This window comes from Suricata suricatta, chromosome 1 (genome assembly GCF_006229205.1).
Source record: "Suricata suricatta isolate VVHF042 chromosome 1, meerkat_22Aug2017_6uvM2_HiC, whole genome shotgun sequence".
Lineage (NCBI taxonomy): Eukaryota > Metazoa > Chordata > Mammalia > Carnivora > Herpestidae > Suricata > Suricata suricatta.
The window spans coordinates 123,199,201-123,225,104 of record NC_043700.1 but is presented as its reverse complement, the minus strand read 5'-3'; the positions used below and the strand labels follow the sequence as shown (position 1 = coordinate 123,225,104).

Here is a 25,904-nt window from a genome sequence, read left to right as displayed (position 1 = left end):
CCCTTTGCACTTTACATTGAGCCATGATACTAGTAAACGAGACAGTACAGGATTTCCAGATTCTGCATGCACACTCAGGGTCTTTTGTTTGTTGATCAGTTTCTTTACCTAGTGGTTATTGAAGTGTGGTCTAGGACTAGCAGTATCAGCAACATCTGGGGGTTTGTTAGAAATGCTAAACTTAATATAATAGAGCTGTTATTTCAGAAATTGTGAGAATGAGATTCAATGATCTGTTAACAAGCTCTCCAAGTGAGTCTCATGAACACTAAAATTTGGATATAACACTTAAAAATAAGGGAGGTTAGAGTTAAAGATAAAAATGGGCCACAGATATTTGAAGAAATGGGTGAATTTTCACCTTTTTTTAGGAGAGACAAAACTTTTCAAAGCATAAAACACTGAAAAATAATAAAAGATGTGAATGATTTAGATTCAATAAAAGCAAAAGAAAAATGTTAAAATATCAAAAATGAAGTAGGACAATATTTAAAATAAATATGAAAAAGAGCTAGATCTTTCATATTTAAAGAAAGCTAACTCATCAGTATGGAATAAAAGACAACTGAAGAAAATTAGAAAAAGGGGTGCCTGGGTGGCTCAGTCGGTTGAGTGTCTGACTTCGGCTCAGTTCATGATCTCACAGTCCATGGTTTCGATCCCCATGTCGGGCTCTGTGCTGGCAGAGCCTGGAGCCTGCTTCAGATTCTGTCTCTCCCTCTCTTTCTGTCCCTTCTGCTCTCATTCTCTGTCTCTGTCTCTCAAAATAAAATAAAGACATAAAAAAAATTAAAGAAAAAAAAGGAAAACAGAAAAAGAACATTAAAAGACAGTTTCCTTCTTTGTATGGTTCTTTACTTTTTTTTCCAAATTAGTTCTGTTTTATAAAAAATCATAAAATTTTAATTAATTAGAAATATGAAAGAAATTTTACATCTAGGTTCTTAGCTTGTACCGTTAACCATCATGTGAAAAGGGAATATATTCTTTTTTCATGAAGTACATACTATTGTAAGCAGCTTTTAAATTTTCTAAGGTTCAGGGGCACCTGGGTGGCTCAGTTGGTTAAGCCTCTGACTTTGGCTCAGGTTATGATCTCATGTTTGTGGGTTTGAGCCCCGCGTCAGGCTCTGTGCTCAGAACCTGGAGCCTGCTTCGGATTCTGTGTCTCCCTCTCCCTCTGCCCCTCCCCCTCTCATGCTCTGTCTCTCTCTGTATCAAAAGTAAATAAAACATTAAAAAATAAAAAAAATTTTCTAAGGTTCATGTTTGGAAATAGGAAAAATAAAGAAGTTACTGGAACCAAAAGAAAATTTGCATTTAATTTATTGTGGAGTATGCTCTCTCATGAGTTAGAAACCATGTCCCTAGCTCTTGTTCTGCTGTTAACTAGTAGGTTATCATGTCATGATAGCCTTCGGGTTCCTCCTTGCTTAGCTTAGGTCACTGGTGTTCAATCTCTAACATTCCACAGTGCATCAGACTCATCCGAGGGCCTTACTAATAGGGAGAGTGCTATGTGAGATCCCCACAGTTTCTGATTGAACGTTTCTGAGGCTGCGGCTCAACAATATAAATTTCTGATTATTTCCCAGGTAATGCTGGGCTGGGGTGTGGCTGGGCTGGGTGGTAAGAGGTGCTCTTACTCTGTCTTTGTGGCCTCGAGTGAATTAATCCTTGCAGAATGAGAGAGAGACATCTTGAGGACAAATAAACATAGTGTGATTAGACATTTTTGCCTCTGGTGACTGCCGCCACAGTGTGTTGCTCTGGTAATTTACTAAATGGTACCCTAGTGGCTGAAAGAGTTTGTAGACTTTGAACAGCTTCATTTATTACTAGAAGAGATTTACACATAAGACTTTGGTCCAGCTACACTGATAATAGATGCACTACTGCCATTGGGCTGGAATCCAAAACATCACTTAGGGTTCTTTCATTAATAAAAATTCCCAACACTGGGACAGCTAAAAACAGAGACATTTAATGCCATCAAATTATTATTTAGGTGAAATGGATTAGTTATTCTTAGTATAGTATAAGATTACTATTTTTAGCAGAAATGATCGAAACTTCCATATGTTTTACCTTAAGTAATCCCTATAAGAAATATCATCCAACTGTTAAAATTTATGAAGAGTTGATAATATATGAGATATTGCTTGAAAGATACATTATATTTTTACTTTATCTCAATGGCATAAAAATTCCTGGAAAAAGTACACACTGCTTATTGCTTTGAATGACTTACTGTGTTGACTGAGACTCATGAGAGTTAAGTACCACAGAATTAAAACGAGGATGCAGTTCTCATATGCACATGTTTCAGTTAACATAAAATGAACATTCCCTGCATTTAAAAATAAGCAGAGTACCTGGGCTGTCTGGGTGGCTCAGTCGGTTAGGTGTCTGACTCTTGATTTCAGCTCAGGTCATGATATCAGGGTTTGACTTGAGGACCCCTGTTCGAGGTCCCTGTTCAAATTCCTTTGTTTGAGCTCTGCACACTGACAGCATGGAGCCTGCTTGTGATTCTCTCTTTCCCTCTCTCTCTGCCCCACCCCAGCCCACATCCTCTCTCTCTCTCTCTCTCCTCTCTGTCTCAGAATAAATAAACTTAAAAAAACACCATAGAGTACCATGGGATAGGATGCTTTTCATCTTTTATATTTTTCTGTGTTTTTCATATTTCCCAGATTTTCTAACTTTGGAATCAGAAATGAACTTATTTGTAAGCTATGGTTTAGGAACACTTTACTTTCAATATGAAAAAGATTTATGTTGAATATTCAATCATAATTTAATACTTCTCATGTCTGTTTTTCATTTATTTCTTATTGCGTTTACCATTGTGATGGTCATTTTGAGTAGCATTTCTTCCTCCAGTTAAAACAGATGACAACCCTGAGAGACTATTGAATACTGAAAACGAAAGAGGGTTGAAGGGGGAGGGGGAGAAGGAAGGGAGGTGGTGGTAATGGAGGAGGGCACTTGTGCGGAAGAGTACTGGGTGTTATATGGAAACCAGTTTGACAATAAACTATTTAAAAAAAAATGACAACCCAACAACCATATTAAAACAGAGCAAAATGAAAAAACACCTAGGCATTTTTTTTTTTCCTCCATTTCTCTCACTCCTCACATCCTATCCATAAGCAGTTCTTTTTGGTGCTCACCACACCTCAGGGTAACCAAGTCTATTACCTTGTCCGTACTATGACTATCCAAAGCAGATCACCATCGTCTCTTTTTTGTACTATTGTAGTAATTTCCTAACTGGCTGGCTACTTCTACTGTCCATCCTTCACAAAGAAGATATCTATTTTAATTTAGCTCACCATTGGCTTTTTCTAGCATTTGGAATAAAATTTAAGCGTATTACCATAGCCTGTGAAGCCCTATAGGATCTGCTCCTCCACCTTCCAGACCTATTTCATCTCATACACTCGTTTCCTGAACTCACACTGTTACTTAGATCAAACTCATGCCAGCCTCAGGGAGTTTGTACCAGATGTCAGAAGTGCTCTTTCCACTGATCTTCATTTATCTCAAATATCCCTTCCTGCACACTTTTCCTCTTCACTTATCTCATTACTGTGATTATTTTTTTACGTGGCATATACACTGTTTGATAATATCTTTCAGGTACATTTGAGTTCTTGTTTATATTTTATCTCCCTCACTGGAATAGATACTCCACCAGAAAAGGAGCCTAGTGTCTCTTGTTCTCTTTTGCATTTTCTGTACTTAGAGGAAGGTATTCTGTATTTTCTGTATTTGAATTATTTGAATGAGAGAATCCACTGAGTATTTTGTGTATGCTAGAGTGGTATTCAGACAGGGTCTCAAGGACTTGCCCTGGCCTATGCTGGCATGAATACTTTTAAAGAGAATCAATTTCTCTTTAAGCTTTTAAGGCTTGTCAGTTCATCTTCTTCCCTTTGACTTTTATGGTCTCCCACTTTACAAAAAAGGGCAAACTTAAACTTTTCACCTCTTCTGAATATTTCTAGGATGTGTTGTATAGTATATAAAGATCTCCAGGGTATTGGTCAAAAATATTTTATTACTCAGGAAGTCCTGTGAGTATTTCTTAAAGAACTACTGGAGGAGATAAATGCCTTATTTCGCAGAAGCAATATTCCAAGTCATTTCCTCCTTCTTTCCTCCCTGTTCCCTTTTCCTTTTCCTATTGGATTCCAAATATGACTAAGCGAGAATGTTGACTTGGAGGTAGTAACAGGTTTATTTGATGATTTAAACCTTTCCTTCTGAAGAAGAATCTTCATTGGCTGTTTGGTTTGACAGCAAGGATTGCTTTTCTCAATTAGATTATAATGACCTGTGTTTATATGTCTTTTCCTTAAATAAGCAAAATATGCTGCTTGACAATATTAATGACAATGTATTTAAAACACATATAAAGTATTCAACAGGCCAGAAAGTTACATCCTTTGCCATATTTAAACTAATGAAAAAACCATTAATGAGTAGCTTTTATAGTGTCCTGGGGATTATATAGCTTTTCAGTTATTTTAACAAAACAAGTTTGAAATAAACAATGTGAAAAACACAAAATTATCCAAGGTATCAGCTAAAATATACTAGAATAGATGAAAACTAAAAAAAGAATTCATCTTTCATGTAGAATGTTCAGGTTTATTACCTCTGTTGTCATTTCCATGCTACCATGCAGGTCTTTACCCTAAGGGTTTGTGGAAAATATCCCACTGTATCCAAATTTACACTGTCTTAACTTATAGCTTACATAAGCCCAAATAAGTCTTATGAAGACAAAATTCTGCAAAGTGGGCTGCTTTAATAGTTTTTAACATTTGAGACATCAAATTTGCGAGATAGGTTCCTATTTCAAATTCTTAAAACCGAAAAGTTGGACACATTTTACATAATTTTGCAATAATAAAAGGAGCTAACACTTCATGTTGGGCACAGATCTAAGCACTTAACATATGCTAGCTCATTTACTCATAATAGTTATAATACTATTGTTCTCTCCATTTCAGACATAGTGAAACTGAGGCTAAGAGGGAGATTAGCAGTTTATCCAGTGTTAATGAGGGCACATGCCAGAATCCAAACCCTGAAAATGTGGATCCAGAAATTTAACCCTTAGATTACACAGGACAAAACCAGAATGAGACATTGTGGCCAGAGAAAATCTAAAAGAATATTTTGAGATAATTATGACCCCCATTCTATAATTATTCCATTATATCATTGAAATATTTATATACAGTTTATACTACACACACACACACGCACACACACTCATGGTGTTCCAATCTATTATGTTGTTTCTCCACAGACAAAGCAAGCAGACTCCCTGTAGGTTCTCCTAGTTTCTGATAACCTTCTCTTTGTTGGATGATATTTTTTCTTCATTCTTTTGAAGCTTGCATGCATGCTTCTTTCTTTTAAGATTTTATTATGAATCACATGTTCTTAGATCTTGCTTATGTCCTTATTTAATATTCAGTCCTATACATGCAGCTGTTAGACTTAATTTCTTAAGTCTGTAGGATGGAACACCAATTTCTTTCTTTTTCTCAGTGTTAAACTCAACACTCTGCATATTCCTTGTTAGTGGGTGCATTTTTTTTCTGAAGACTTAATACTCCCTGTGATTTGTAATTAGGGCATCATTTAAAAGTCCTCTGGTTACTTTCTAATAGATCTGTCATTGGAATACTAGTTTGGAATAGTAAGCCATTCCTAATCACACAGAAACAGCGTTAAGAGTATTATTATTTAATATCATATTATTGTCCCTGTATCTACTTTGTGCATTCAACAGAGTGCTGTAATTTTAAAATTTATCTTTAGCATCAGAAATACCTGGATTCAAATCTCAACTCCACCTCTCTGACTCTATATTTGATAAGAAGAATCATAGTTATCTAATAAAGTTGTTAGGAAGATTAAAACGAGATAGCTTATGTACTCATTAAATATGAGGGCACCAGGGAATTTGTGACTGTTTTTAAAAAGGCCACAAAAGAAAAAAAAGAGAAAACTAATTATGTTAGTGTAGCTTCTTGAAAAATACATTTTATTTTAATATTATACAGAAATGCAAACAATATTTAATTACATAGGTATATCAGACGTGTAAAAAACAAGAGTCTTTTTGTTTGTTTGAAATAAGGACATGTTTCTTCTGGCTATGACAGTCTGTGCTTTTGTTTGGATTAGAGTCAATTCTGTTACAGGAACTCTGAGCTCTATAAATGTTAGTTTAGCTACTTCTCTGTACATCTTTGGATGAGATACTTTAGCCAACTGGATTTTTATTTCTTTATTCACAAAAAGATGTTCACCTTTCAGATGAACACGAAGGTAGAATTTCTTAAATGTTCTATGATGCAAAATCTCCATCTAGTGGAAACTCAAGTCAGGCACATTACTGCTAATGTTACCAAATACAGCTAACACAGCCCATTTTGCAGAGACATAGGTCCTTCTCTCCTGAGTTCACTCTTACTTTTTATTCTTTCACATTAACAGTGTATGAGTTCGTATAAACTCAAGAGCAGTCTGTCATTCCATATAATGGTCTTTGATGCAGGACCATAAATGCATTAGAAGATAACTTAATGAATTTATTAACAAAGTTTAAAGTGTGTGTATGTGTTTAACAAAGAAAGGAATGAGCTGAATTTACTGTGTTCCCTTTATTGTAATATATGTTATGTAGTTTCTTTTAAAAATAAATGCATTTTAAGTAAAAGAACATAGGTAATCAAATATGCTTTAATATATTTGGTAAATTCTCCTTTTAGCTATATTTTCTGAACCTAGAATGAATATATCAATTGTTGGTTTATTTGTATTTTCTACCAATTTAAAATGTGTCTGAACATAATCTAAAATAATTTCAATCTGATACCTTATCAGAGAAATGTGTTATTAAAACATGCTAAATATTAGCCAGGTCTTCCTAGATTCTAAAAACTATATCCACCCAATTTATGTATTACAAACTACAATTTTAAATGATAAGAGAAAACTAAGAAAATATATATATGATTTAGTAAATTTCAATAATTTATGTAAGCAATGGAGGATGTATATGGAGAAGAAAGAAACTTGTTACCACATTTCTAATTTTATCATATAAGTAATAGATTGCATTCCTAGATGTAGTCTTTCTCTTTTTTTGTAAAACATACTACATCTATATTTGTGATAATACTCTATAGAACCTTATTTTCACTTAATAATATATGAAGCAATACTGAATCTCTTTCATTATTTGAACCAAAAAAATTATATTCAGAATACTTTATTGTCAGATGTGTGTGTGCATGTGAGTGTGAATCCTAAATTTCACAGATGGTGTGCATGCATTTTAATAAATTAGACTAACAAAAATCATCTATTCAGTTCTCTAATTTTATGAATGGAGAAACAGAGTCCAGGAGAAATGATATCCACAGATATATTGTGAAACAGTATCATTGACAAATGTGATCATTGCATGTTAAATTCGAAGACATTACTTAAAAAAAACCAAACAAAACAAATCCAAGATTCTTTTAAAATGATTCTAACAGAATTTGCACCATGCCAACACATAACGGAATGGAAATGAGTACGTTGTGTAACATGATGCCACTCACATCATAAAGGATACAGGTACAACAGTATTTATAAGAAAAGAAAGGCAGTAATGGTTTGCAGATGTACTCATTTCTCCTTTTCCCTTGCATCAGGCCAATGCTGACTTTCAGTTATATTGACCTAAGTTTATATCGATCCAGTTTATGTTTGATCTGGAGCATACACTGAAAATGTTGAATTCCAATTTACTGCCTATGCTGATTTGTATTGTCAGTGTCTGTATTGCTGATAATATGCACACAGGTATAACATATTTATGTGTCTAGTGTAGCTATCTTTAAATTTAGTCTACTAATATGTGTTCTAATTTGTATTTAAAAAATTCTTTCCCTCTGCTTTTGTGTCATCTTATTTTACATATTTTTCTTTACTTATTTGTATTTGTGTCTGTGACCAACCACTGTTCTATGCAATATTGTAAAAGGAATTTAAAAATTAAGGGATATTTACAACATATATAGGAACTAGAGATGCTACTATATTTATTTATATACTATCTTCATATGCTTTATCTTTTTTATATTAATATGTATCTTACAAAGCAGTGCATATGTTCTACTGAAGAAACTGTTAGAAACTAAATAATAAATTTTAATTGGTATATTTGAATATGAATTCTTCTAAAAATGTCACTTCTAGGAGTGCCTTTGTGACTCATTTGGTTAAGTGTCTGACTTCAGCTCAGGTCATGATTTCACGGTTTTGTGAGTTCGAGCTCCTGCATCGGGCTCTGTGTTGACAGCTCAGAGCCTGGAGCCTGCTTCAGATTCTGTGTCTCCCTCTCTCTCTGCCCGTCCCCTACTCGCATTCTGTCTGTCTCTCTCAAAAATAAATAAACACTTAAAAAAAATTTAAAAGTAAAATAAAATACGAGTTCTATAAATAAGTAAATAATTAAAAAGATGTCTTTCGTTTTTACTATTCTGACTTCCAAGTTAGGAATAGTCTTCCTTTATTTCAAAAGGCAATTTATTTTTTATTAGGTGCAATTTGTTTTAAAAAAACACAATTTGCAAATGAATTTGGAAACTTTCAGTTTTCATTTACACAAAGGACTTGATAATTAATTGCCCAATAAACCTTAAGTTGGTCTTGAAAATTGTAAGAAAGACTTTATTGTTAAAATGGAAGGGCTTCTGCACCCTCTGCTGATATGTAAGAACAACTGCAGGTTATTATAAAGTTCCTTTACTTTTTAGTAAAGAAAATAAAGCACATGACAAATCAGTCATTTTATTTTTATTTATTTAATGACTTTTTAAATTTTAAGGTTTTTTTTTTAATGTTCATTCACCTCTGAGAGAGACAGAGCACAAGCAGGGGAGGGTCGCAGTGAAAGAAGGAGCAGAATCTGAAGCAGGCTTCAGGCTCTGGGCTGTCATCACAGAGCCCGATGTGGGGCTCGAACCCACAAACTGAGATCATGACCTGAGCCAAAGGCAGTGCCTAACCAACTGAGCTACCCAGGGGCCCCAAATCCAGCCATTTTAATATTTAATAAACAAGTAAACATTTTAAATGTTTAAAAGAAGCATGCATTTTGAATTTGAACAAATATAAACAGTCCTCTCTGATGAGTTTACGAGCCTTGAAAAAAATAGTATGATGGCCTCAATTTATTATTAATGAGAAAAAGTCATAATGCAATATGCTTCCAAATCATCCCATAACTCAAATGTATTCACCAACTATAAAACGTATTATTTGGTAGTTTAATGTTTGCTTTATGGAAATACCAAAACATTTTAAAGATCATGGAATGAATCATTTGTGTCTGACTTATCACTGACAATATTTAGATGAATTGTCATATGGTAAAGAAATAGTGAAAGTTATTTTAAGAGGGAAAAATAGCTCTCAATAACTAAACTAAATAGAATTTTAGCTGATAGAAAAGTAAATATCATAAGCAGATACTGTCCTACCTGTACAAAATATGAACTTCAGTGTTAACAATGTTGGTTCAGGAAAATACAAAGCCTTTGTATCAGTACAAGGATTCTTAACACTACCATAGGTTTTACTTATTTAAATAGTTTATGTTAAAGTATAAAATGTTTGAAGAGATTATTAAAATATCCAGAATTGGTATTTGTATTTGGTCATATTGGGTCAAAGTATTATTTATTTATTTTCAAGTTATCTTTAGAAAAAACATTTTCCCCAGATGTTTATTCTCCTTCCAGAGGCAACTACTATTAATTTCTGTGTGCCTTCCAAGTTATTTTAGCATATTTGCATGCCTATGTCCTTCAACATTATATAATCTTTTGATAGGCTATGTATTTTTATACTACTTTAATTTGAATTTTAAAGGTTTGCTTATAAAAATAATTCATATTGTTAAAACCTCATCATATTACATATAACACTGCTGTCACCTTGATGACAGCCCTCAATACAAAGACCCTGTTCAAAGCTAACCCCTGTTCACACTTTGAAATAGGCCATTGCAGATCTTTTCTATACATATACATATACATATATGTAAATTTGTAGAATTACTACTTTAAAATTTTCATGATACATTTGTAATTTATATAACATCTTTTAGCTACTTCATTTTATTAATTAAATGCTTTGGAAATTGTTTCCTATGTCAGTTTATATCTTTTACCTTATATGTTTAGCTCTTATACATTATGCTGTACAATAGATAAGTAATATTTTATTTTTAAGCTTTTCTTATTATTGGACATTTGTATTATTTTATTATATTAATATAAACCAGCATTGAATATCCCTACACATATCTCTTTGTGAAGATGTATGAGCATTATTCTAGGGTAAATGCTGAGAAGGGAAATTACTTAACTTGATATTTAATACATAATTTTCTAAAATAACCTAATAATTTAGACTTTTTTGTATCTCTAAGTAATACTTTGCTCACCTGAACTTGATGTTATTTAGTTTTAAAATGTTAGTTGTAGGAATTAGTATCTTGCAGTGCTTCTTGATTCGTAATTAAAGATTTATGTTTTCACTTATGAAATTCCTGTTTGTATTTCTTGATGCCTTTATTCCTTTTATTTACTATTTCTATTTGTGTTATAGGAATTCCTATTTTTTTTTTTTTTACTAGTAGGTTTGGATATCTTTCATATTGGTGATTTGTATTTTTCTGGGAATTGCTTCTTCATATTTTAATTTATTTTTCCTTTTGGATTGTTTTTTAAAATTGATTTATGAAAATTCTTTGTATTTCAGATAATCAATCCATTGCCTATTGTATATGTTTCAAATACTTTTTTTTTCATTTCTCAAGTCTACAAATGGTTGACCTGCATGAGAATACGAAAGATCAGTCGCATTTAAAGTATCAGTTAGTGCAGCAGATCCCCTAGGATCAGTCTGAAGTTAGTTTCCATTGGTAGCACATATTTGATTAACCTTTTCCTCTGTCCAATTATATACCTCCTTTCTTTACCTTCTGAGAGTCTTTCTCAAAAATTGCTTGAACAGAATCCCTTACTCAGAGTCTGCTTCTAAGAAACCTTACTTAGAATGCTGTGAGGAATTTTTTTTTCCAAGATAATATTTTAAAACCAATTCAGATTTCTCCAATGTTAGATATGATTATAAAAATAATATAATTTTTTTAACAAATATGTATGCTTTTAGAGGTGAGCTATCCTTTTTGAAGTTGAGTATTTGTTGCATTGACATTGGCATTGCTCAACAAATTTATCACATTCATCTTTTGGAAATCATGTTTGGGGCCCAAGACACAGTCTTTGAATATTCATAAAACTGTCAGTTATTTGATCCTTGAATTATTTTGTGGAAGATAAAAAACTAAGACTGAATAATTGAATTCAATATTTACTTAATAAAAACTGAACTAAGTTTGTCAGGAAGGAGAGCAGCATGGTCAATAATATTTTGGGTCAAAAGCAAGACATAATTGAATGGAATTATTTGCAAGAGACAAATTAAAAATGTAATAATGACCACATCACTATTTATTCATATAAATCAGTACTAATTCTAACTCCCATCAACATGTAGGTACTGCAGCTTCTAATAGTCATTCTGTCCTGTTTGGAAATGACTCAGGAAATGACAGTATTAATCTATGAGTAAACAGAATTAGAACTTCCAGGTGAATTGGAAAGTTTGAAGTTGAATTTGAAAAACGTTTGCAGTGAAACAACACAAGCCTGGTTAATTATTCTTGATAAATAAGTTACAGTTATTAACCCTTTATCACATGGTAGACCCTATACTAAGTGCTTTTTTTGGTGTTGATAAAAATTCTTCAAGACAGGTGCAACTGTTTATTCTCATGAAGAAACTTGAGACTCTAGGAGTTTAAGTAACTTTTTAAGCCACTCTGGGGTCACACAACTCATGTGCGTGCCATATTCAGTCTAGATATTCTTATGTCTGAGTCTGCATTTTTAACAGTTATACATTCATAGTGTGTAAATCCCAAAACATAAACTATAACATTTAAAAAATATAAATGGAATCTCATTTACCTAAGCCTGGACACATGTGGATATGGCTTTTGACTTCTTTCACTATTAAATTCTGTCTAATCTCTGGCCAAAATCCATTATTTTTTTATATTTCTTGTTAACCGCTATTGTCTGTTCTGGTCACTAAAGAATTAAGATCCTATAGGCCTGGGTTTCAAGATTACATGTCTTTATAAATAATGTATCACGACCCCTATTCTTCCATCAATTCAGGCAAGGAACTCACTTGCTTCTCTACATCCTACTGGGATAATCTCTTTGAAATGTATTCTCCTTTACTATTGTCATAGTTCCCGTTATCATGCTAATTTAGCATCCTTCTTTTTTTCCTAGGAGATTATCTATACAGATCTTTTAAAAAATATTTACTTACTTAAATTCAAGTTAGTTAACATACAGTATAGTATTGGTTTCAGGAGTAGACCCCAGGGATTCTTTGCTTGCATATAATATAATCAGGGGCTATCTCTCTGTTTACAAATCATCTGTAGGGTCAAATCATTGTTAGTAGTTATCTTCACCTAAAGGTAGATATTTCTGATATAAGCAATTATTTGTTTGGATTATTTTCTTGTTTATTTGTTGAAAAGAACTTCATGTACTCAGTTTGGCTAAGTTATATGAAGATTAAACATATCCAATCAATTATATGATTTCTGACTCTTTCGAGCTTCAGCTGACAGTCTCATTCTCTTCCCTCTGATTGATCACTTACTTTGTCCCAATCATTCATTTTTTGAATTTATCTCATGTTGCCCTCACTGACCCTATGGCTGAAGTGGCCCTGTTCATGTTGTGGTAGTGATTTATCTGTTAAAAATGTTTCCATTAGCTCCCTATTCATTTAAGGGAAAACAGTAAAACATTTTAGAAATTCATTTAAGGGTAACTTCTACCATAAAGTAAAAAAATATGTTAATATGTAAATTGCATGGCTTTGTGATAGAAAGAGTCTGGACTGGAGGGCTTTCCAGTTGAACTCTCACCACCTAATAGGTGTGAGCCTCATTTAAATCTGTGAAAAAAAAAATGACATAGGATTGTTTTAGAAACTTCTTCAAGCCATTATTTTATTTAATTTTAGAAAAAGTCAACCATTGCTCTTTGATATGTTTACAGATAATTTATTTTCTGCCATTCATCACTTTCTTAATGTTGATAAATTCTTACTTAGAGAATATTTGATTTCTTCTGAATTTTCTTTCTTTCATTTCATAATGTAGAGTATCTTTGCAGCATGGTCATTTAGGCTGTATTAGATTATTTTATGAAATTTTTTCCGAGAAAGAATAGAGCTGGGACCAGATTTACTTCATCAACATTCCTCACAAACATTTCAAATATTAATCATTCTTTTTAAATTCCAATAACAATGTATACTTAGGGGAGGCTCATCATAAGGGATTGGAATACTGATCTCAATTTATGTATCTTTCCCCAAGATATTTTTAGATTTTTAAAATGGAGTGACTGGGGCAGATCCTGACAAGTAGCTCATTTTTATAATCCCTTTATGTGCTGCTCCATCATGTACCACTTGTATCAGAAAAGGAAGTAACTAGAAATTTGCTCAGTACCAGGCAGAGTGCTGTTTCTTTCTGATGTTGCACCTTCTCATACTTAAAATACTTATTATCTGTGTTCCAGCTCATGCTTAGTAGTAAGTGACAGAGCTTGAATTTGAAACCAAATATTGTTTTTTGCTTATTGCATGTGTGGGTATTTTTTGTTCAGTTTTATAAGCTAAACATCACCAATTTGGGGAGAAAAACAAAGGATACTTAGGACTATCTAATATGTGGGCCATCAGGTAACTCTTCATCTATGGCTTATAGTGAAAACACATGAGAGGTATGCTCATTTTGGCAAATATTTGAAAAATGTTGGGAAAGAAAAAAGGTGAAGAGGATTTTGTTTGGTTTCTTTTATTTGCACAGACATACCTATGTGTGTATATGGTAATCAATTTCTAAGATGATTGCTTTAAAAACCTGCATGATCTTATTATGCCTTTGGAATCACGGAAGAAAGTGTGTGTGTATGTGTGTGTACACATTTTTTTTCAGTATTTCTTATTTTTTAATGTATTTTACTTATACTCTATTTTAAATAGGTAACATTAGCAATGCATATAGCCCCTTTAACTAGAATTTGTGTTTTTCTGAACCATGCCAAATAAGATTCACCTTTAATGTTAGTTAGAATAGATCTACAGTAGGACACTGCACTCTTTTAAGGGTAATGATAGTGTTTGCTAAAGTTGTAGAGATCCACATTCTGGGACCTTTTTGTTTAATCCTGAGGTTAAAGAGCAAAGGATACTGTGTTTTCAGTTGAGGTCAAACTGAGTCTCATATCACGTCCAGTAGGAACTGTATATGCATCTGTGTAATGGTATTGTGTACGATAGTCTAATGTTTTGTTTATTTATATAGCTCTAACGATATAATTAGATGGCACTCTTTTTATGTGACAAATTGCTTTCCCAAATAAAATAATGTTGATCATAGTAAGGCCCCTTGAAGATGGGCAGGTCTAATTCAACCTGTGTATTTTTTTGGGATTCATTATAACTTGAGGTGATATGACTTCTGAATCAAGAAATATAAGAGGAAAATTGAGAAAATATGTTTTATTTTATCTGGTTGAAAATTGATAAAACTGTGTGAAAATATATACAGGTTTTATTAAGAAAGTGTAATTGCTCTAATAAAATTATAAAAATAATGTTAACGTGTCACAGCATACCATTTGTCTTTTATTAATTGTCATATATTGTTTTCTTCAACTTGTTCAGCATTGTGCTTTCCATAATATTTTTAGATGTTAGCAAATTTTAGATTATTGAATGATTTTGCAGTTGGAAAGGCTTTCAATTAAATATCTCTAAATCTCTAAAAGTTACAATTTAACATAATTAACTTCAAAATTACAACATTTGTTTATGGTAGTGGGGCAGAAAATATGTTAAGTTTCAAATATTGATGTATTCAAGTTAAAACTTTATTCCCTGAAATCCATTTGCTCTATTGGTACTAATTGTGTATTACATTAGGCACTGGAGTCTCAAAGCAAAGCAGCGGTGGTCTTTGTCACAAAGAAACTTAAGGTAAAATAGTAAAGTCAGATAAACAGATGTTAACTTGTAAGGTAGTACTTGAAGGTTCATAAAGGAATAGATTACATCCCAAATGGAAGAGGATGGGAAAGGGGTCAGAGATGGCCTTTTAGAAAAGACAGTGTCATAGAAATAGGAATATTTAAAATCAGTTACAGGAGGAGCATCCCAAGTAGGTGGTGCTACATCTGCAATTGTCCCGAAGATGAAAGTGAACAGAAAATGGCAAGTAGTAATCAGTCTAATTAGAGAATTAAATAAGAGGGGGGGATGATAAATCTGGAGATATAGATAGCATCTGGACATTGAAGAGTCTCTCTAAAGAATATGGATAATTCCAACCTATAGATATTTTTCTTTCTCTTTTTTAGCTGGAAAGCTATCAGTAGGAAATCAAGACTATCAGTAGACAAAGTGAAATCTAAAGGATTTTTATCTCTAGTAGATTTTATATACACTTCATGTCATACTTCGATGTGCAAATATCTCTTAGTATCTATGATGTTCTTATCTAAATTAGGTTAAGTATGTTAGAAGCCTAAATGTATTATTTGTACCTAATAAAAGTCTGGTTGTATTCATTAAGCATTTAGAGAGGAGTAATTAGGAAATTTTTTTCTAAAATTTTTAATAAATCTTTTGAATACTTATTAAAGAGAAATTGAGTCTATTTTTAAATGCCGACACAAAAGCAAGAAATGACTAAAAAGGTCAATTAATATTTCAGTACACATAAATACTGAAACTATCCAATAATAATAGTAAATATCTTGACATAAATGCATCGATAACCATAGATAAACCACCAGTTGCAAATTGTAATGGTTGATAATACTCCAAATATAGCAAAACTCTTCACTAGGCATTGAATGGAAATAAATCCTGCATATAAATAAAAAATCACAACTGAGAATGATGTTAAAGCATTAGTAAGAATGAAATTGTGAAAAAATTATATTATGTTTTGTATCTAGTTTGGGATTTGGATATTGGTTAAATTAGATTTAACCTGGGAGGAAAATTAGATTTACTTATTTATTCATTCATTTTAGAGAGAGAGCAATTTGGGGAGCAGGGCAAAGAAAGAATCTAACGTGATTCTTGAGGCTAATGTGAAGCTCGATCCCACAACCCTGGATCATGATCTGAGCTGAAATCAAAAGTCAACCATTCAACTTACTGAGCCACTGAGGTCCTCCCAAATAAGATATTTAATTAATTTATTTATTTATTTTTAATAGACTATATTGTCAAATTGGTTTCAATTCAACACCCAGTGCTCCTTGCAACAAGTGCCCTCCTCAATGAAGATATTTTTAACTTGTCAGATTTTAAGACCTAAAGTGTCTTTGTATTTTAAGCTTTCTTCTCCCAAAGACTTACAAGAATATGCAAATATTGTGGGAGTGTTTTACACATAGTTTGATTTAAATACAAATTTAGTGAATTCAGTTAGAAATCACCTAATAATCATCTAATGCAAATCTGCTAGATTTTATACCATTTAGGACAAAAATATTAAATATTTTTGAAAGCAATGTTTGAAAGAGAAAATATTTTTCATTTTATGTACTTCTTCAGGGCCATGAAAGTATTTCATTTGATCATTCTCATAATGTATCTATAAGAATAATAAAATAGAGGCTGGTCATTTTATGTAGTATTTGTTATTGTTCAGCTAAGTAGTTTTGGTTGCAAAAAAAATGAAACAATTTGATTCAAATTTGACAGAGAGATGTATACATTACAGTTAAGGAATTGTGTGAAATATAGAACCAAACTAAAACAAAACATAAACCAAATCATGGCACAATATGAAAAGCAGTCAAAAGTACCATCAAGAATAGCCCTACAACTAGGAATCTCTGCAATGGAAGCATTGCTGGACCTTCAGCAGCATAAGTTTTGGCTCTTTACTGAGAGCAATCTCTATCATGCTGATTATGAGCTGATCAAGTGGTTCCATAAGGATTAGTTTCTTATTCCTGCTTTACCATTTATGGGCTGAATGACAGAAAGTTACCTTTCTGCTGTAAAATGACCATGGTAATACTGTCTACTGCTACAGGTAGAAGCATTAAGAGAGATAATCTGCGTAAAAATAGTATTTTGTACATCACAGTTGATGAACTATATTGCTGCCACCTTCACTTCCTCTTCCTTTTCATCATCAGCACCTTGACGTTAATATGCTTCATAAATTTTCTCTGCTTCTGCTGCTGATACTATGCATTTTCATTTGTGTTAACATTACAAATTTAATTTTCATTCAGGTCTTTTCTTCAATTCATAGTTGTGGTTTCCTCATAATCTTATTTTGTTTATAACTCTACACTGTATTCTTTCTGGTTTAATTTGTTCTATCAATGTCCTGATTGCCTCTAAATATCCCAAAATCAAACTCCAAGGAGAAGAGTACTTCCTACTTCATTTTTCTTTGAAGATTCTAGTGTCAGATCATATCTTAGTCTGGTTTGTGATTCTGTTAAGCTCAAGTCAATAGCTTTTTAAGGCTTGTTATAAATCTGCTTCTGGTCAAGAGAGGCAGTGGTGGGGCATATTACCCAAAGGGCAATGATTATGGCTATCAAAAGCCTACTACATCTAGATAAGTAGACCTAAAAGGTTAGGATTAAACAATTTATCAAATTATAGAACCAGTGGGAATAGTAACGCCTGGGTCTTGAATCTTGTGATCTTTTGTCTTCCAACCCAACAGTCTTTTGAATAGACTAAATATTCTTGGCAATCTTGACATTTTTGAGGCATCCACTGTGCAAATCATTGGATAACTTTGCTACTTACAAAAGGAAAAAAATACCTGGTCAGAATTGTATTATTTATCATTTTAGAATGAGCCAAGTTCTATTCCATGTCCTGAAAAACAATGTTTTGTTTTAAAATGTCTTATTTATAATTGAATTCTTTTGATGTGTTCTTTTTGTTTTACCTTTTTTAGGCTGCTAAGTTGGCTATCACAGTGCAAGCCTTGGAGTCCCAATGGGGGACTCAGGATCAAGACGATCTACCCTGGTCTCCCGGTTGCCAATATTCAGAAGAAGTATTAGCAGAAGACATGATTCTCTTCCTTCTTCACCCTCCTCCAGTCACACAGTTGGTGTCCACAGTTCCTCTCCTTCCAGCACTAATTCAAGCTCAGGTAGTACAGGTAAACGCAGGAGCATATTCCGTGCTCCTTCCATTAGTTTCCACCATAAGAAGGGAAGTGAACCTAAGCAAGACACTACCAACCAGAACCTTAGTATTTCAAATGGTGCTCAATCTGGTCATAGCAGTATACAAAAACTGAGTTTGGAAGAACATATTAAAACCAGGGGAAGACATTCTGTTGGTTTTAGTAGTTCACGAAATAAGAAAATAACAAGATCTTTGACAGAAGATTTTGAAAAGGAAAAGGAGCACTCAACTAATAAGAATGTGTTTATAAACTGCCTAAGTTCTGGCAAAAGTGAAGGGGATGATTCTGGATTCACAGAAGAACAAACTCGCCGTTCTGTTAAGCAGTCAACAAAGAAGTTACTTACTAAATCTTTTTCATCTCACTATAAATTTTCCAAGCCGGTTCCAAAGAGCCAGTCCATTTCATTGGTACAACAGTCTGGCTTCTCATTGGAAATTACACAGTACCAAGAGAGAGAACCTGTATTAGTAAGAGCTTCTCCATCTTGTTCTGTGGATGTAACGGACCGGGCAGGAAGCTCTTTACAATCACCATTGCTTTCTGCTGATCTTACAACAGCTCAGACACCTTCAGAGTTCTTAGCCTTCACTGAAGATTCTGTGTCTGAAGCAGAGGCATTTCCTAAAAGTGGAAGCATGGCATCTCACTGTGAGAACTTTGGCCACAATGATTCTACCTCTCAGATCTCTCCCAATCCTGCTGCTGTTACAAAGACAACAATAGACCTTATGGGAACTGTTCCTTGTGTAATTATGTCTCCTGGGAAATACAGGTTAGAAGGCCGATGTAGCACTGAATCTAATTCCTTACTAGAAACCTCTGCTGCTAATCAGAAGGAAGTGTTATTGCAAATCACTGAACTACCTGTTATGAATGGGAACAAGTCAGAGACTTACCTATCAGGAGAAATGCAAAGAGAAGAACATAAAGTTGTACAAAATGGTGAAACAATCTTGGCAGCAAGCTCTCCAAGGAAACTTGGATTTTATGAGCAACATAAAGCAATAGCCGATCGTGTTAAAGGGATTCATCCCATTTCAGATTCAAGGATAATACCCTCTGGTGATCATCATATTTTAAACAAAACATCATATGGATATGAATCAAATCCTGCCAAAGGTACGCTGAGTTTCTTTATATACTAACTACAATTTCATTCTAATTTATTTAATTTTATTTCATCTCATGAATAGGAACCACATTTTTCTTATTTTTTATTCTCTAGTTCATTATTTTTCTGAATTATAATTTATTTTAAATCTTGATTTTAAACTTCTAATTATGCTAACAATGTTAACTCAGCAATACTACTCATTTTCTTAGTTGTGTTGTCAAGATTCTGACCCTCAGAAGAAGGGGGAAAGGAATTATCTTTATTTACAAGGTGGCTTTATCTAAATAAGTTTCCCTTTTTAAAAATAAATGATAGATTGGGTGCCTGGGTGGCTCAGTCATTTGGACGGCCAACTTCGGCTCAGGTCATGATCTCATGGCTCAAAGGCTCATGAGTTCAAGCCCCACATGGGCCTCTGTGCTGACAGTTTAGAGCCTGGAGCCTGCTTCTGATTCTGTGTCTCCCTCTCTGTCTCTGTGTCTCTCCCCTGCTCACACAGTCTCTCTTTCTCTTTCAAAAATAAGTAAACATTAAAAAAAATTAAGTAAATGATAGAGTCTTGATATTTCTTAGTCAGTAAAATGGATATATTCCAGCCAAAATCACCATAAAAGAAATTTGTATAATTTAAATTCTATTTCCTATTTTAACAAAACTCTCATTATTAAGTAAGATCCAAGTTACAGCACACATAATTTCTATCTCTAAATACAGTAGATTTGCAGACTTTAAAAGTACTGTCATTGGAACTTGGTTCTAAACTTGCATCTGTCACTAACCACCTGTGTAACCTTGGGTACCATCTCTCTGGCATATAGAAAGGGAGGGTGGGTGCTTGAATTATTCCAGTATGCTATTATGTTCTTTAATAGAAAATGTTGTTATTTAATATGAATTTCAGTTAAGAAAACTGGAAATATATACCACCTGCTGGGTTATATTTGACATTATTTTTTTCTGCTATCATTACTACTACCACTCTTGGAGCTGCTGCCGCTGCTGCTGTCAACTAGTTCTCCCAACATTGAATGTGTATAGTGTCTTGTTTCCCATTTTGCATACATCCAAATCATTGAAACCACTACTATTTTAATAGCCCATTTTACAGTCAATATAATTGGAACATAGACTAAGTAACATGTCCAAAGTCACAAAGTTAGTACATAATTGTTTAGGATACAAACTTTATGAGATAGACATTTACAAATTCCATTTTACAAATGGAAAAACAGACCAAGGGCTCATATAACTGTTAGGTGGGACAGCCAAATTACCACTATCTTAATTCAAAGCTTAGATGTTCAGTGACTAGGCTTAGTGATATCATGATCCCACCTCTTTCCAATCCATTAAGAATAATACTAAAATATTATGTAAAACTATAGTATGTTAAATCATAGAGTATCAAGAATCATAAGATTATATGATTAATACAACTAGTCCTCTCCATGAATATAACAATTTTAAAGTTTTAAATGCATGAATGAATTACCTAGCTGTATAATTTTATGACTATTTTTCACATTTGATACATGATTACTTTTATGCATCTGCCTGCTTTTTTATTTTTTGATCTTGGTGACCTTGTCTGTACTTATGGCTTTAGTTATACCTGCTTAATTCTTTAATTGTAATAAGAAGAACAATGATGATGATATTGATCATGCTTATTTTGTGCACTTAATATGTGCCCAAAGTGTGCTAAGTAATTTGCATTCATTGTTTTATTTAATCTTTTTTAAAATTTACTTTGTATTTATTTAAAAAAATTTTAATTCCAGTATAGTTAACATACCATGTTATATTAGATTCAGGGATACAATATAGTAATTCATGAATTCCGTATCTTAGTGCTTATCAAGATAAATGTCATTTAATCTTAACCAAAATTTCATATGGCAGTTGTTAGTAATTAAGGATTAAATTAAATAACTTTATGAAATCACATTGTTAGCAAATAGTGGCTCTCAAACTGGAATCTAGGCAGTTTTTTTTTTTAAAGAAATGCCATACAAAAAGGGTAGAAATGTACTTAACTTGAATATATCTAGTTCTTACTTAGAAATGATCATTTGCTTCAATGTCAAATTAAATAGTATATATATTTATCTCCGTGAAAATATCTTGCTGTTAATCTGTTCAGTAAGATCCTAATCGTGAGCCATTTACATTAAATTAATTTCAATAAATTGGGTAGTATGTTGCTTGTTCTTGGGAAGTTAGCGTTTATTCATGTCATGCACAATTTGTGAAATAGGGAGGGATAGCCAAACAAGCTGGTAATGTGAACAAAGAAAAAAAAATAGTATTCTATCCTTTGTGGAGATATTCATGTGCCATTCAGAAGGATTTTATAATCTGGAAGTTTAATAGTTGAAAACCAGCTATATATATGTTTTATATAAGAAATAATTGTTATGGGCACTAAACTCCATAATACTGAATTTATTCTGTATTTGTTATGAAACATATTTAGGCTGGTATTTAATATATATCTGAATGTATGAGTTATGCAATCATAATAGAATATAGGGATGCCTGGGTGGCTCAGTTGATTAAGTGTCCAACTTCAGCTCAGGTCATGACCTTGCATCTGATGAGTTCGAGCCCCATGTTGGGCTCTCTGCTGTCAGTGCATCCCTCTCCATCCCTCCTCTCTTTCTCTCTCAAAAATAAACAAAAAATAACATAAAGTTGAGCTCTCTGGCAATTTAATTTTTATTCATTAGCTTAAAAAGTTATTTAAGGGGTGCCTGGGTGGCTCAGTTGGTTAAGTGTCCGACTTTGGTTCAGGTTATGATCTCATGGTCTGTGAGTTCGAGCCCCACGTTGGGCTCTGTGCTGACAGCTCAGAGCCTGGAGCCTGTTTTGGATTCTGCATCTCTGTCTCTCTCCACCCCTCCCCCACACATGCTCTGTTTCTCTCTGTCTCAAAAATAAATACTAAAAAAATAAGTTATTTAAAAAGAACTATTTTATGTTTGTCTAATAGGTTCTTGCAAGCACTTTTTCTTTTTTCCATTTTTTTTATGTTTGTTTGTTTGTTTATTTAGAGAGAGCAAAAGCAGAGGTGCATAGAGAGAGGGAAAGAGAGAATCCTAAGCAGGCTCTGTGCTGACAGGGCAGAACCCTGGGTGGAGCTTGAACTCATGAATTGTGAAATCATGACCTGAGCCGAAATCAAGAGTTGGATACTTAACCGATTAAGCCACCCAGGGGCTCCAATTGAAACCACTTTTCTGCTTTACATTTCTATTTCAACTTTTAAAACAAGTTATTTTATTTAAGAATCCACATATAACTGATACCATACATTATTTGTCTTCTTCTATCTGGCTTACTTTACTTAGCTTAATATCCTGCAGTTTTACCCATGTTGTCACAAATGACAGGATTTCCTTCTTTTTAAAGGCTGAATAACATTCCTTTGTATATACATATCACATCTTATCTATTCATCATTGATGGACACTTAGATTGTTTCTATATCTTGGCTATTGTGCATAGTGTTGCTATAAAAATGGACATACAGATAGCTCTTTGAGATAACAATTTCATTTTTTTGAATATATACCCATAAGTGGAATTCCTGGATCATATGGTAACTCTGTTTTTAACTTCATGAAGAAACCACATACTTCTTTTTTACAGTGACTCTAACAGTTTACTTTGCTACCATCAGTATATAAGTAGCTTCCCTTTTCTCCACACTTTTGACAGTACTTGTTTGACTTTTTGCTAATAACTACTCTAATCAGTGTGATGTGATACCCCATAGTGGTTTTGATTCACATTCCCTCAATTTAGTGATGTTGAGTACCCTTCCATGTACCTGTTGGCTATTTTGTTATGTCTTTTTGGAAAAAATGTCTATTTAGTCTCTTTGCTCATTTTAAAAATTGGATTATTATTATCATAATAATAATTATTATTTTCTATTGAGTTAAATGAGTTCCTTGTATATTTTGGATATTAACCTCTCATAGGATATGTTTTTTGAAACTATTTTCTCCGATTCCATAATTTGCCTTTTCATTTGGTTGATTATTTACATTACTGTACAGAAGGTTTTCCCTTTGAAATAGTCCTATTTGTTAATTTTTGGTTTTGTTGCTTTGGCTTTTGGTGTGAAATCCAAAAGGTCATTGCCAAGACTAATGTCATGGAGTTTACCACCTGTTTTTTTCCTAGAATTTTACATTTTCAGATCTTATGTTCAAATATTTAAATCATTTTGAGTTTGTTTTTGGTATGCTATAAGATGGGGGTCTATGTTTATTCTTTTGCATGTGGTTATTCAGTTTTTCCAGCACCATTTATTAAGAGACCATCCTTTCTGCATTGCATATTCTTGAGTCTTTTGTCAAAAATTAATTGCTCTTATATGATGGTTTTATTCCTGGGCTCTTGATTCTGTCCCATTGATCTGTGTGTCTGTCTTTATGCCAATACTGCCAATACCATACTGTTTTGATTACTATAGCTTTATAGTATAGTTTGAAATCAGGAAATGTGACACCAACTTTGTGCTTTCTCAAGATTGCTTTAGCTATTTGGGGTCTTCTTTGGTTATTTTGTACAATTTTTTTGTATTTTCATGAAAAATGGCATTATAATTTTGATAGAGATTGCATTCAATCTGTATTGCTTTGAGTACTATGGACATTTTAACAATATTAATTCTTCAAATCTATGAACATAGGATATCTTTCCATTTATTTGTGTCTCCATTCATCTGTGTCTTGCAGTTTTCAGTGTAGAGGTCTTTCACTTATGTGGTTAAATTTATTTTAAGTATTTTATCATTTTTTATGCTATTGTAAATGAAATTGTTTTCTTAATTTCACTTTTTGATAGTTCACTGTAGTTTGCATTTTTAAGTAGATGGTGAGCAGAGTATTAACCAAGGTAATATATTAGCAAAGAGTTGAAGATGATTAAGGAGACAGATATATAGATATTTCAGAGGAATATAACTGTTCAGAGACTATGTGGTAAAGACCACTCCTGGACTGGAGTGTGTCTGCATCCTAGCAACGGCAAGATGTCCCGTGTAGCATAAGCAGAGTGAAGGAGGAGGGTGCAGCAGAAGATGAAGTTAGAGAAGTGAACAGGTGAACATGGGGAGGTCCTAAATGAAGGGCTAGAGTAGGGTTATCATAAGGAAACTGATAGGCTATTGGTTAAATATCAACTCTATGACTAGAATAGTTCTCATGATCAATGCTACTTATGTCTTCAGTGTTCATTTTGGTTACCATGTGGAAAGAATGCTGTGGTTTTTGTGTGTGTGTGGCGGGGGTCAGGAATAGGCAAAGGAAGGAGACTGTTAGGTATTATAGTAACCAAAGCTAGGGTTGATGGAGTTTGGTCCAGGATATTAGTGGGGAAGGTAGTAGGTAGGGATCAGATTCTGTATATGATTTTAAGGTAATAGGGACAGGGTTTACTTATGTGACATATGAAGTATGGAGAAGCCACGGATGACTGAAAGATTTTGAGCTTCAAAGTGATTACATGATGAAGGAAACTAAATGTACCACTATTAATTTAACATTTTTTCTTTGATAGAGAATTGTTGAAGGACACTAAGAGTTTCTCGTTTGCTTTCAATGGAACATTAATAAAAACTACAGTTAAGCATTTGTATTAATTTAATTTATTTGTTTATTTATTTATTTTAATAGTTCTTGCCAGTAGCTTCAGCCCATATCGTGAAGGGAGATTTATAGAGAGGCGATTGCGATCCTCATCTGAAGGAACTGCAGGGAGTAGCAGAATGATTTTGAAAACAAAAGATGGAAATGTAGAAGAAGTAAGCAGTCTAAGAAAGCAAAGAGCAGGTTCATCATCTTCAAAAATGAACAGCATGGTAAGTGTACACATATACTTGATTTAATAAGATAATTATGTATGGGACTGGGATATTCCTGCCTTTTGCAATATGAAAACAGAATAAGGAATAGACACTTCACATTTGAAGAGAAAACTGGTCTCGTTAATTGACATCCCAACCTAAAGAGGCTACATTTTCACTTGAAACTCTTATGGGTCATGACAGATAGTAGCACACCATGATAGTTGCCCTCAATTCCTGTCTTTCTTGCTTCATAGAAAGCTTGAGATTCTCTGTTCTAAAACAAGATCCTGGGATACACAAACTAAGAAAAAAATCTCAATTTGAAAACCATTAATTTTATACCATCTCTCTACCCTATAGCTACTCTAAAAAGTGTCCTTTTATAATCCACACTTATGCCAGTACCAACCATCAACTCTTTTATTTATTTGTTTGTTTATTTATTTATTTTTAAAGTAGTTTATTGTCAAATTGGTTTCCATACA

The 25,904-nt window shown here is 33.2% G+C and overlaps 1 protein-coding gene across 1 annotated transcript in view; it reads left to right on the top strand.

The window, feature by feature from the left end:
* The window catches only part of CCSER1 (coiled-coil serine rich protein 1), a 639,473-nt gene that overhangs the window by 119,305 nt on the left and 494,264 nt on the right, over positions 1-25,904 (top strand). The window contains exons 2-3 of the mRNA XM_029943144.1: positions 18,203-19,564; positions 25,247-25,431. Coding sequence (XP_029799004.1) covers positions 18,244-19,564; positions 25,247-25,431 — 1,506 coding nt within the window. The 5' untranslated portion in view covers positions 18,203-18,243. The remainder of the gene's footprint in view (positions 1-18,202; positions 19,565-25,246; positions 25,432-25,904) is intronic.